Source organism: Bos mutus, chromosome 3, assembly GCF_027580195.1.
Source record: "Bos mutus isolate GX-2022 chromosome 3, NWIPB_WYAK_1.1, whole genome shotgun sequence".
Lineage (NCBI taxonomy): Eukaryota > Metazoa > Chordata > Mammalia > Artiodactyla > Bovidae > Bos > Bos mutus.
In genome coordinates, this window is record NC_091619.1 from 55,446,380 (window position 1) to 55,460,922 (window position 14,543).

Sequence of the window (14,543 nt, forward strand, 5' to 3'; positions counted from 1 at the left end):
CCCTGATGCTGGAAAAGATTGAAGGCAGGAGAATAAGGGGACGACAGAGGATGAGATGGTTGGATGGCATCACCAACTCAATGGACATGAGTTTGGGTAAACTCTGGGAGTTGATGATGAACAGGGAGGCCTGGTGTGCTGCAGTTCATGGGGTTGCAAAGAGTCGGACATGAATGAGCCACTGAACTGATACTGATACTTGACTTCCTAACATTTCACCCTGTCTTGCATCATCTGGGATAAAAACCTCACTAAACTCATGTCAAGAACAAAAGAAGAAAAAGGACATGGCACTTACAGTATCAATACTTTGTGAATACATTATGGAAGCCTTCTCCCTCTGATCCTTATGAGGTATGAATTCACATCCTTCTTCATACAGTCCTGTTTTTCTGTCAAGTTTGCATGGTTGAGTGACACAGCTTCCTCCTTGACACTTCTGTATTACAGTTTCACCAGTAAAACCTTCTGAACATCTGCAGATATATTCAGGTTAGATATTTAAGTGAAATGATAATTTCAAAATGTTGGACTCTGGTCAGTTTCTACAGACAGCATTGTTTACAATTTCCCTTTATAATTTAAGAAATACATGTAGCACCTTAAATATTAAAATTATCAAATTCTCATCAGAGTAATTTTGTTTACCAGAAAGTATCTGAGGGGTTCCAAAAATGATATCAGAATGTGTTTCTATGCAGCAGAAAAGCTAAGGCTGTCTTACAGCCACTGTTAAGAATTAATAAGGATCAAAGTCCTAAGGCACTTCCTAATCTGGTCCTCTCATTCCTGGAAAATCAAGAGCCTCTTTTGTTTCTCTAAAAAGTTTTGCTGACAACTTTTTCTTTGTTTGTTTGTTTTGATCCAGCTAGTTTATGTCATACAGTTTTTCCATAGTTCTTGTGTGTTTATATAGATATTTTAGATTTTTATTTATATGCTTATGAGTTTGTCACTATTGTGAATGGAGTACTTTTCCCCACATCTTATTTTTTGAGTATATAAAAAACATATGAACATAGGAAATTTGGAAAATAGGACGAGTATAAAGAAGAGAAGAAAAAAATCATATCCCACTCTCAGATAAACTATTGTTAATGTACTAAAGCATTTCCTTCTCTATGTATCAGCATAACATTCTATGTATAGCTTTACTGCCTGATCTTATAAAACTTATTTTAGTACATTTAAATTGTAATGTATTATTATAATTCATAATATTCTTTCAAAATGTGACTTTAATAACTTCACATTTTGAAATTACAACGTGAATTTAGCCTAATTTACTTAATTTTTTTCCTCCATGAATTTTTCGGTGCTAAAAATAAAACTTCTGTGAATAAATGAAATTGGTGCATCACATTTTGAATCTATTTCCAAGCTTGCTATGACTGACATCCAGAATAAATGGTCAGATTCAGAAATTTGAACATTTTAAAGCCTGTTGATAGAGCTCATTCTAATATTTCCTTTAAAATGGATTGTTAAACGTAAGATTAGTAGATCAAGAAATAGGAAAGAATTCTAGAGATTTGATATGTGTCATCAAATTGCTTTCCAAGAAGGTTATTCTAGTTTATTTCTCTGATAACCGTCTATGAGAACACTCATCCTGTTAGGAGAATCACACTGACTGAAACTGCCCACCCTGGCCAGACACCATAGTAAACATTTGCATGAGTTGTTTTATGACAGGAGGTCCTGGTAAGGAACACTACTAATAAGCCACCACCAATCAGAAGAGTTCAGGAAAGGTCAAAAGGAGATACCACAGGTCCGACCACCTCCCAGAATCCTTCTCTCTGGCATCCATCTTGGCTGAACAAGGCATGCACCACCAGGAAGGACTCTGAGTCAGAATGATTGGCTAAAGACAACCCGGAAACTAATCCCATCACCATAAAACCCAAGCCATGTGGCAGAGCTGTTTTCCTGGGTTCCCTTACCCTACTGCTCTCCACCCAGGTGCCCTTTCCCAGTAAAATCTCTTGCTTTGTCAGCACATGTGTCTCCTCAGACAATTCATTTCCAAGTGTAGACAAGAGCCCAGTTTCGGGCCCTGGAAGGGGTCCCCCTTCCTGCAACAATCCCACCGACAGGCACTAGTACTAGGTAATAAACGATTGTCATCTTTGTCAAATCTGCACCTCTTTGACTACTAATGTCTGACCATTTTTACATTTCTACTGGCCATTTTTATTTCTTCTTTTATATAGATTATTTTCTCGTGTCTATTTTTCTATTAGGGTGTTATATTGTTTTCTTTTATCTGTTATAATGCTAAGCTTTTAAAGGCCTGTTTTTTAAATATTTGCAAACATTTTTTTCTGTTTTTTATTTTTAATTTAGTTTATGTTTGATTTATATGCAAAAAGTTTTAAATTTATATGTAGTCAAATTTATCATTCTTTTAGTTATGTCTTTTTCCAACTCTTGAATGCATAGAAAGACATTCACCATTTAGGAATATGATATTTATTAATATACTTCTTGTTTTCATCATGGTTTTATTTTTTTATATTGAATAAATCTATCCAGTTGAAAGAGAGTCTATTAATAGTTAAAAATTGTCCTGACATCTAAAGAAATCTTGTCTTTCCTTGTGGATTTATAATTCTAGCTATATCAAATAGTAAATTATTTCGTGCCTACTAATTTGCATTGTTTTAATTAATGTAGCTTTATTGTATATTTAAAATTCAACAAGAAAATTTTCCTTTATTACTATACTTTTTCAAAAATGTTTGCAGCTGCTATCTACTGGATAAGCTCAGGGTCTTTAAAATGAGGTAAAAATAGAAATGTTTTGACTAAAGTTTCATAAGACGTATATATTAATTTGGGTTGAATTTACATATTCTATGAATTTAAAATATCTGTTAATCTTAATTTTCTTTTAAATTCTTTAGAAGGATTTTGTGTTGTGGTTTTCTTCAGATGTAACTTTTACATTTCTTAGAGTTTTCTTCAAATATATCTGGTTGCCTTATTGACTTCCCTTGTCAATTTTAATTTCTTTTTTTCCCTTCAGGGTTTCAAAGTGGATCACATTATCATCTGCCTAGAAACAATTTTCTCTCTCTCTTTCTAGGAGCCCCTGTTATTTTAACCTTCCCAACACATTATTGCATTGGCTACAACTTTCTAAAAATGATAATTTCTAGTAGTTCCCATTCTTATTATATTCCTGGGAATGTTTAGTGATTCCCTACTAAATATTATGTAGGCAGTTGGCTTTCAACTGATGTTCTGCTTCATATTAAGGAAGCCTTCTATTATGGGTAGTACTGTCATCTTTGTAGTTGTTTCTGAGCCTTATAAGTAATAAAAAATTGGTAGATAAACAATAAATACTATTTGTATTTTAAAACAAAATTTATTGTTAAGAGGACATGGTAATTATGTCAGTTTTGCAAAATGTTATCTGTGGAAGGATGAAAATTATGTATAATTTCTAGAATATCCCTTAGAAAGAATATATACTAATCAGCTTTTTTCTCAAGGGGAATACAGTTTCCATCTGGAAGCATAGCAAGAAGTGGGAAAGGTAGATGGGATGAATGTCATCTGTGGGCTGAGATTTGAGAGGTTCACCTAACATGATCGCATCAACAGAGTGACACTGGGGAATGGACTCTATAGTGTGGCGGGGAACAAGCCAAAGGAATCAGTAGACTGTGTACAGCTCTGGGAGGTACTTAGTGTCTTTTTATACCTAAAGTGACATAAGAGGAGAGAAATGTCAAATGACAGAATTTGAGTGTAATAAAGAAAAGGGAAAGCAGAAAGCAGTGATGCTCCTATGGGAGAAAGGGAATGCCAAGGCAGAGTTCTGAATTCCATGAAGCTTCCTTTGGAAACTGTGCTGAGTAAAGACAGTAAAGAAACCAAAGCTGAGTGCATCTCCTTAAAGAGCCATCATGGGAGTAGAACTAGAAGCAAAAGTGAAGAGGGGTGTTGCCCCAGCTCTAGTCTTTTAAAAGAGGCTGTTGTTTTTAACTGAGGTATAAATGTGCAAGCTTATCAAATTCCTTCCGAATCTGCTGGAATAATTTTCTTTTTTTCTCGATATACTATATTAATTACTTACCTATTATCATAGCATTTTCTGATACCTGGAAGATATCCTTCTTGGCCTTGGTGTGTTTGTTATATCTGTATAATATTAGTCCAGGTGTAATTTACTATGCTTTTATTTGTAATCTTTTTGGAAAGCTGTATCTACACAATTCTTTTTCATGCCATCTGTCAGGTTTTAGTATCTGAATTATGCCAACTCTCTAAAATGAATTGGGAAGCTCCCTATCTTTTATATTTGTACAAAAGCAGTTTATTCCCTGAAACTGTTGAGTCCAAGAACTTACCTGTAAAATTACGGCAGCCAGGGTACTTTCTAAGTATTCAGTTTGCATTCTACTGACACCATACAGGGTTTTGTTCAAATTGGGAGAAATTTTGTTTTGTTTTGATGTTTGGACTGTCTTTCAGCTAAGCTCCCCCAGTGTCTCTCAGGTCCATTCATTCTGATATAGTTCACACAGATAACTATTCTACCTGCAAGGAGCTGAAGCTTTATGTCTCTGATTATGAGACAGGAAGATGGAGATCCTGAATGTAGAACCTGTGAGTTTCTTCTAGTTGTACACACACAAAGAGGCTAATGGTTTGTAGTTGCAGAGTAGAGAATTCATCTAAGGCACTTGTAAAGTGAACAAAAGTAGTAGTTTTATGGGAAAAGCTGAAAGAGAAGACACTAAGAATGAAAGAGGAAAATATGATGATAAGACTGGCATTTTAAAAATATTCAAGACAAAATTGGTTACAATTTAAAACAGTTTAGGAAAATTAATCAAAATATACATACACTACTGGTTTTCTTCTTTTGTTGGATAGGTAGAATTTCTGGTCATTATTATATTCATTAAATACTCCCCATCGTAGATGAGCCCATTCATGGACAAATGCCCTTCCTGTGGAAAAATGTTTTAAACACCTAATTACAATAAGAATGGCACAATTACCATCTTAAATTCAGAGCAAGTAATTCTTCTGAAAATTATTATGCTTTGCTTTTTTAAGTTAAAGATTTAATTTGATATGACAGTTGTACATTTCTATAAATATGACTACTTATTTTGGATTGTCAAGTGCTAATTAGGCACTTAGTAAGTACCAGGAAGCTGTTTATTCAAAGGTAGAACTAGTGCCCTGTGCTCACACATCTCATGGTCTAGCAGATGACACACATCATTTTAGATAGCTAAAATCTTTAGGGTTGCAAGTGTAATGATGGAGGTCAGCACAGGCTGACCTGTAGGGCAGCCAAGAAGGTCCTTCTTCCCAATGACCCAAATGTGGACAGATCTCAAGGTCTGCCTACTCCACATCTGCCTTTTTGCTGTGACATATTCTCACCCTTCCAGTCTCATTGCCACTTACTCCTGAACTACTGTGACACTCACCCAGCTGGCTCCATGCCTCCAGTCTTCAATGACTTACCCACGGTGCTTGGGGTTAAGTCCAACTTCTCAACATGCGTACAAGGTCCCTGATGATTCAGGCCCTGTTCCTCTCTGCAGCCATATTTCTTGCTGTTCTCCACCCACTTTGAAAACTCCGTATTGACAATGGATTCCTGAACCCCTTTTAGTTTCTAGAGTCACACAGTATGACTTGCTCATCTCTGATCTTTTTTACGTATTTTTCCTCTGCTTGGAATACCATCTCCCTATCTCTGACTGGGAGATAACTCCTACTCTTCTTTCAAAATTAAGCTTATATCCAGATAGAAGCCTTCTCTGACATCTTCAAACTAGTTCAGGTACCCCTCCTTTTTCACTTTCATTATATTCCATTATGGAATTTGTCATGCTTTATTGCCATTGCTTATTTTCCAGTCTCTCACTATAGACTCTTGTCTCCATGAAAACAGGTACCATGACTTCTTCATTGTCATGTCTTGGCCCATATTGTCTAGAACTTAAAAGGTCCTAATAAATTTGTTATATTTGGATGAATATTAGTGACTTGTGTACCGGTCAGTTTTTCTGAAATGTAAATTCCAAGGTAGGCTGAATTTGGAGGATTAAGTGAGGAGGTGCAGGTTAAGAAAACCCTAATATCTCACATTAAGGATTTTAGATTGCTCTAGGTGCTGGGGAATAACTGATGGCCTCTTAAAGATGGGGGAGATTGTGAGGGAGTAGTCATGGAGTCAGAATACAAAAAGGAGAGAGTATAAAGGAATGGCATTGTATATGGTGATCTTGATGACTGGAGTGGGCTCCAGAGTGGGAAAGAACAGCTTAGGTTGATAAGTAAATCAATCATTTGGTAAGTAAATCAATTCAATACATATTTATTGAGCCATACACTGGGGATTTTCTGTTCCTGTTACGGAGATGTTGTAAAAGAAGAGCAAAGAAGTATGTTTGTTAGACACTCCTCTCTGTTAAGGTCTGTAAAAGTGCTCTAGTGTATTTGGGGGTGGGACATGCAGGCACCAATGCTCTTTTGTTTGCTTGTTTTCTCTGCCTTGCCTATTTAAATGAAAAAAATTAAAATGGTTCTAATATTTTTAAGATAATAAAGAAACCTAGTCGTTAGTTAACCTAATTAGTTAATACTAATCACACTTGATTATCCTTGAAAACTACATATTGTATATAAGCCATTGCTGATTTCTTTTAATGTTTTATCCAAAGATTGCTCTGTTTGGTTCATATGAAAATGGTAAATGATATTTTGTGAAGGAAATGTTGACTTTTTCTTTAGTTAGTATTTGTCAGAGCTGAACATTAAGGCTATTCTATCTGATACTCAAAGTGTGGTCCAAAGTCAGGCAGTATCAGCATCACCTAGGAGCTTGTTAAAATGCAGATTCTCGAGTCCTACCCCACACCTACTGAATCAGAACTATTTTAACAATCCATTTACAATCTGAACGCACATTAAAGTCTGAAAACATTATGTGTCTGCCATATGTTTTGGCCATAACTGAATTGCAGACAAGAGATTTAGTTTGTTCAGGTGTCTTCCCACAGAACCATAGGAACCTAACGTCACATTAATTAAACTATTTAATCAGAGTTATTATCTGATAATAACTGAGTATCTGAAAATTAAAAATATTATAGTTATACACACATATTTGCAGGATCTGAAGGAAATAATTCTAACTGAAAAATGCACTATTCTGAATCTGTTTTATGTGAGAAAAACAGGCTATAATAGTCTATTTGGCTTTTATGTTCTCATTCAGAAAGATAATGCTAGTGTTGATCTATTTGCAACATAAAATTATTGAATTATTACATAGCAGAATATTTCATCTCTACCCATACCTTGTGGTCCATATTGACGTGATTTTTTTCCAGCTAGGAAGTCAGGAGTGAGATAAATTCTATCACCCTTTTCTCCACAGCCTCCCATCTGCTCAGTATAAGGTCCATCATTACCTGTTGGATTAGGTTCAGCAACCAGAACATCAGCCTGAAATTTAAGAAAAATTTTTCATCATTACAAAATTTCAGCAAATGAATTGACCTTATTCACAGCAGACTATACTGAAACAATTTTATTTGATTCTAGAATATTTTGATAAAAGAATCTAAGTCACAAAATAAAATTAAATTTGAAAAAAGAAATTAATGTTCTTACATTTTTGTAGGTCTCAAGTTTGGGTTTCACATATTCAGGTTTTGTTTTCCAATTTTCAGGAATCAAAATGGCAACATTTTTGAAATAGAATCTTTTTTCTGTAGCCTCAAACAAATATGGAGATGCATCGGTCACCATATCCTGGGGGCAGGGGGGTGGGGAATAAATATAAAGAAGCATGCTTAATGACAGAAAAAAAGATGAAATTACCAATTATTCCAATTTATATTTGTATTTCACATTTCCAGAAAATGGCTACTTATCAAGCTAAGAAAAGGAGATTATCTTGTTAATAATAGTAGCTAGCTTTTTTTGACAGAGAAGGCAATGGCACCCCATTCTAGTACTCTTGCCTGGAAAATCCCATGGATGGAGGAGCCTAGAAGGCTGCAGTCCATGGGGTCACTGAGGGTTGGACACGACTAAGCGACTTCACTTTCACTTTTCACTTTCATGCACTGGAGAAGGAAATGGCAACCCACTCCAGTGTTCTTGCCTGGAGAATCCCAGGGACGGGGGAGCCTGGTGGGTGCCGCCTATGGGGTTGCACAGAGTCAGACACGACTGAAGTGACTTAGCAGCAGCAGCAGCAGCCTTTTTTGAGATTTTTATTGCATGCTCTGTGTCACAGTGTAATGGTTGACACTGAAGACTTCAAAAGCAGGCACTAATCCTGGCTCACCACTTATGGTGGGACATCAGAAATTTCCTTGAGAGAATTCCCTGGTGATCGATCCAAAGGTTAGGAGTCGGCACTTTCACTGCTGGGGACTGGGTTCCATCCCTGGTTGGGGAACTAGGATCCCACAAGCCACGTGGTATGGCCAAAAAAAAAAAAAAAATGTCCTTAACTGCTCCTGAGCCTCAGTTTCCCCATTTATAAGATGGAAAATATTACAGAGAGCAGCCCATAAGGTTGTTGTGAGGATCAAATGAAGTCAAGAAAGCATTTGGAGCCATGTTTACTTAGCACAAATGCTTATCAAATATTAGCTCTTAGTTTCATTTCATTGATCCTTTAAAGATCAATGAAACTTTAAAGGAAAAACTGAGAATTAGTATTAGTCTCAACATCTCACACCAAATAGTAGTGAAAAGAAACTCAAATTAAAATAAATACAACCTCAACACCTCCTGTAATAATTTTGTTGTTGTTGTTGAGTTGCTAAGTCGTATCTGACTCTTTGTGACCCTATGGACTTAAGCAAGGTCAGGCTTCTCTGTCCATGTTATTCTCCAGGCAAGAATACTGGAGTGGCTTGCTATTTTCTTCTCCAGGGGATCTTCCCGACCCGGGGATTGAATCCTAGTCTCCTACATTAATAGGCGGATTCTTTACCACTGAGCTACCAGGGGAGCCCAAATGTTATGATAGTGTTTGTTTTTAGTATAAAACTAAGTATTAGATACAACGAAGTGGCATAAGTATATAATTTCTTTTCAAATTATGCCTAACTTTATTTCTCTAAAGCAAAAGAGCTGTAGTGTTCAATTATAAATGCCTGTTTCTCTGAAAGTTTCCCTGAAATGCATCATGACAAGACAGTAGAAGGGATACTACAAGATGTTTATAATAGAAAGGGAAATTGGGACTATTAGAGCTGAAAATCACTGAAAAATGCAAATATGAGTGTAGACAGAGGGAAGAAGATAGAAGACTGAGCTCCAGGGGCCCAGCATTCAGAAGTGGGAAGAGGAAGAGCCAGCAAAGCAGACTCAGAAGGAGCAGCCGGTGCAGGGGAAGGAGATCGGAAGGCATGGGAGAGCACTTCAAGAAGGAGAGATTGGCCATCAGAGTTAAACGCTGCTGAGCAATCAAGGAAGATGAGGACTAAGAACTGAGCAACGAATTTGGCAACCTGAGATGACAGCTCTATATGAGTGAATTCAACAGGGTGGGAGGTGATGAAGCAGAGGCAATGAAAACAGCAGGTCAAGAAATGTTTCTACAAATTAAAAGGAAATCAAGAAATGAAGCAGTAGTTGAAGGAAGATTTTGGGCAAGGGAGGTTTGTTTTGTTTTGAATGGGAACTATTATAACATATGTATTGCTACTGGGGGAAAAAAAAACAAAGCTTACAATGCAAGAGGGAAAAAAAAAGGGATCATTGCTGGAGGAAAGTCCTTACTGGAACAGACCAGAGAGATGAGACATTGATGCCTAGACATCTAATCCTACGGGGTGGCCTTAGAAGCAGAGACAGTTCATCACTATATGGGAAAATAGTACTTGTGTATTGATGCAGGAGTAAATACTGTTCTGCTACTTCTTGGGGATAAACTTGGGAATTTATCTCTCTGAGCCTCAGTTTCTGTCTTTTCAAATGGTAATTATAATAGTTGCCTTGCTAGTTTTAAAAAAAGCTCTCAAAAAAGCCAGATTTTGAACAACTACTAGGTAAATTTAATATCGTATCACTTTTTAAAAATATTGAGTCAGTATCACTAAAAAGTTGAAAAATAGGTATAAAACTTCCTATGTTGGAATATTATATTACAATTTAACTTGTAAAATGTAAATTTTCAGTGTCTCCTAGGAAGACAACTAAGCAGCATGAAATTTCTTGTCTTCCGTGTTTTATCAGAAACATTAATAAGGAATCTTTGACATCTGTTTCATATTTTGAGAAAGTGACCTCATATCCAAATAGACAGTTGAGCTTTTGAGGTTTGAAGAACGTTGAGGATGAAATTCATATGCTGCTGCTGCTTGCTAAGTCGTTTCAGTCGTGTCCGACTCTGTGTGACCCCATTGACAGCAGCCCACCAGGCTTCCCCGTCCCTGGGATTCTCCAGGCAAGAACACTGGAGTGGGTTGCCATTTCTTTCTCCAATGCATGAAAGGAAAAGCGAAAGTGAAGTCGCTCAGTCTTGTCTGACTCTTAGCGACCCGATGGACTGCAGCCTTCCAGGCTCCTCCATCCATGGGATTTTCCAGGCAAGAGTACTGGAGTGGGTTGCCATTGCCTTCTCCGGAAATTTATATGATGCACTGGTAATTCCTTAAGAACAGGGATGATCTCCTGTTGACAACTGAATTCCTGGTACCTGACAATGTGAATGCTCTGTAAATGTTCATTGGATTAACGAACAAATGCGTGAATGAAGAGGTTACGATGAGGGGCAAACTGTCCAGGAATGCCAAGACAGGAGGTGCTTGGGCTTCCATGCGTTGAGGAGACCCCCAACTACTCCCACTGTGCGTGTGTTAAGGGGGCGCGAGGGGTAGAGAGCTTCTTGACTCTCACCCCTTCATCTTATGAAGTGTGCTCGCACGGCTTCCGCAGCACAGAGTGGGGGGAAACTGCTGCAGCGCCACCTGCTGGTATTGTGAGTGCAGTACCTTTCGGACGGCCCTGCTGAAGCAGGTATTTAAGAACTGACTTAGAGGGTTCTGCTCACACAAGGACACCAAGGGGAGAGTCTCCCCAAAAAGCAGAGAACTGAGGGATGACCAGGAAGGTGGCAAAGCCCACAGTGAGGTCCCTTGACCGCAGATCTGAAACATCAAACAGGGGCTCATTTTTATTAACTGCTCAGGGACTCTTGAGCACACTATTGTCCTTAAAAGTGTTCCTGTGACAAGGTAACTGTGGAAACCAACTTCTCTCATACCCAACTCCTTTAGGACTCATACCAGAAAACCAATGGAATAATAGTAGTGAGGAGTATATTTCTCAGGAGGAAGCCCCAAAGAGAGTGAGGTGAATGTCCTTTTGCTTTTTCTCTCAGTTCAGTTCAGTTGCTCAGTCTTGTCTGACTCTTTGCAACCCCATGGACTGCAACACACCAGGCTTCCCTGTCCATCGCCAACTCCCAGAGTTTACTCAAACTCATGCCCATTGAGTCGGTGATGCCATCCAACCATCTCATCCTCTGTCATCCCCTTCTCCTCTCGCCTTCAATCTTTCCCAGCATCAGGGTGTTTTCGAATGAGTCAGTTCTCATCAGGTGGCCAAAGCACCATATAAATACAAATTACCATTGTCATTAGAAAGGCATTTGTGGCTCCTTTTCACTAGTTCCTGAGGCCTGCTCACTGTCCAGCCAGAGGCAGAAACATGCTGGTCACATTTTTCCTCCCAACTTCCTTGTCTGTTGCTCCAGTGGCTGGCTGTTTCATTTTTGCTAATGTTATTTCTAAGTTTGTTGTTCAGTCGACCAGTCGTATCTGACTCTTTGCGACCCCATGGACTGCAGCACGCCATGCCTCCCTGTCCCTCGCCATCTCCCAAAGTTTGCCCAAGTTCATGTCCATCACATCGGACATGATGGCATCCAGCCATCTCCTCCTCTGACACCCTCTTCTCCTTCTGCCCTGAATCTTTCCCACCATCAGGGGCTTTTCCAATGAGCTGGCAATTCACATCAGATGAACAAAACCCTGGAGCTTCAGCTTTAGCATCAGTTCTTCCAGCGAGTATTCAGGGTTGATTTCCCTTAAGATTGACTGGTTTGATCTTCTTACTAGAGGTAATCAAAGACTCACCTAATGTTTCTGATTGTTTAGAGATTTCAAAAGACATGAATTTCCCTTTCACTGATAGCAATAATACCTGATGGTCTTCTGGTTTGAAAGTGTGAACTTCCCCTCCTCTTCAACCATTGCACTTCTCTAGCCCCAAACTCCTCTGGTGGTTGAGATGGTTCTCTCCCCTAACTCCTCTTTCTGGGTTTGCACCTGTTTAGAGCAAGGAACCTTTTGAGGCAACCCTTGGGGCCCTTGTACTATTAACTTCTGAGTTTACACAGAGGAACTTTTCCCAGAAACAAGTCTCAGTGCTTTTGGCTTGGTGAGAAATGATGAGCCCTTTCCATCTAAGATTAAAAGGAGGCCTGGGGACTGATGAATTGCCTACCATTTGTTGAGCTCTTAATATGTACCAGGCATTCTGCATACATTTTTAAAGGTCTTTCAAGTTTTTGAGAAAATTTTAGACTTACAGATGAGACATGCAAAAAATGTATACAGTTCCCATATACCCTCATCCAACTTCCCTTATATGCGTGCACTGATAATCCTCACAAAGTCCTGTGAGGAAGATATTTATTATTTTCCCCATTTTGTAGACCAGTACTTTTGCCCATTATACAGTACCAACTCTGGGTGAGCTACAGTCACTTTCCAGGATTGGCTTTTATAAGGCATTTCCTTCTTATTCTTTCCTGTTTGCTGTTATACAAAACCTCTCTAATCTCTCCATTTTACAGCAGTTAGATGCCTCTATGTGGACAGGAAGAATCCTCTTCCCTAATTTTTGCTTCCCCTACAGAAGAAGTAACAAGTGAAATAAGACTGCTCAGCAGCCCTGAGAAGACGCTTTGCGTTGGGCCTGGTAAAATGCAGGGTTTCCTCCCATTGGAAGGTTAAGGTTTGTTCTTAAATCAGAGATTAAGCTTTGCATCTTGGACTCCTATATTAGAATCACAGGGAAGGGAGGGTTTAATCAGGAGAATAAAAGGAGACTCTGATAGGTGCAAATGGTAAAATCAGACAAAAGAATTACCCTCTGCACATTTCATAATATCTGCCAAATATAGTTGGCTCTGCCTTGGTGTAGAACTAAATAATTTTCAATGAAGTCATCTACAACCGAGAAGTAGAGATATCATTTAGTAAGTGCCAACAGTATATCAAGCTCTGAATTATATGCATTGCATGTATTATCTCATCCCTCGGAAGAATCATAATTGCTGTGTTATTATTTCCATTTTATAGCTGAAGAAATGCAAGCACAGATATTAAAAAAAAACTTTCCAGTGTCACGCAGCTGGAATTAGAGAACTCATGTTTGCTCTATCAACATATTATGCTTAATTTTTCAAAACAGCATGAATAGTTACCATTTCAGACTTACCTTTATATGTTGGATGAGTGTTTCATCTTCTGGTACATTAGGGTCAATTGCAATGACAATGCCTTCATAGCCATTATTATTCAGCTGAATGAGTGAATCACTCAGGGCCCCTTCCAGAAGGTGAAGGACCAAGATGAAAACAGAATTCTTAAATGACCCCATTGCTGTACATCTCCCTTTGAGTTCTCTCTTTGGAAAATGCTGGTTATGGAAGCATCTTTCCTTACCCCTATATATATGAATATATAGACACACATTTTTCCAATTTATCAGCAGTGGTTTATTGTAGGACTTTAACCTCTTGACCCCAAATTGTTTCACTATTGGATCTGTCTTCACTATGATGAATGATAACTATATCTTGGTCTAAATTCTGTGTACTTTTTAATATTTTATTTTGAGAGAAACGTTAGCCTTGCCTTCACCTTTGCCAGTTGCTGGCACAGAGGGTGGGGAGCCACATCCGGTTCCCTGGAAGGACTCACAGCTGACAAGCAGCTTTACCATTGAAAGATGTTTACTTCTTACAAATGTTTGCCCAGTCAGGGACACCGACCCACCCAACACCACCCTCTAACCCCTGCCTGCCCAGTGGAAGCCTGATTGTTCTGCATATTTGATAAGCATTCATTAAGTGTAAACCATATTTCCAGTTATCCCTCATAATGGTCTTTATTTTTATCCTCTTTGATCTTTACACAACCTCAGCACCTTTTATTACTCTCTTAGACAATCTACTTGTACCAAAAGCATTAGCAAGCAACATTAGAAAAGATGAAATTTATATCTGACTGTGCAAGGCAAACTCCCTAATTTCCTTATCAGACCTCTATTTCATTATTCCATAGCTTCTATTGTCCAATAAAATTCAAATTAGCATTAAATTATTTTACTGAAATTAAATGTCTCTTAGGTGAGAGGCATTTAGATTATTGCCAGCTACCGTATAGATTCTTTTAAATTTGCCAAGTCTCAGATGGAAACTCATATTGGTCCACCACTTTCCTGTATTCAAATTACTTGAA

At 38.2% G+C, this 14,543-nt stretch overlaps 1 protein-coding gene across 1 annotated transcript in view; it reads right to left on the reverse strand.

The window, feature by feature from the left end:
* CLCA1 (chloride channel accessory 1) overlaps positions 1–13,714 on the reverse strand; it is a 34,335-nt gene extending 20,621 nt beyond the window's left edge. Inside the window, exons 1-5 of the mRNA XM_005888432.3 lie at positions 13,519–13,714; positions 7,660–7,800; positions 7,344–7,491; positions 4,865–4,970; positions 299–476 (exon numbers count right to left, since the gene is read on the reverse strand). Coding sequence (XP_005888494.2) covers positions 299–476; positions 4,865–4,970; positions 7,344–7,491; positions 7,660–7,800; positions 13,519–13,680 — 735 coding nt within the window. The 5' untranslated portion in view covers positions 13,681–13,714. The remainder of the gene's footprint in view (positions 1–298; positions 477–4,864; positions 4,971–7,343; positions 7,492–7,659; positions 7,801–13,518) is intronic.
* Positions 13,715–14,543: the final 829 nt, after the last annotated feature.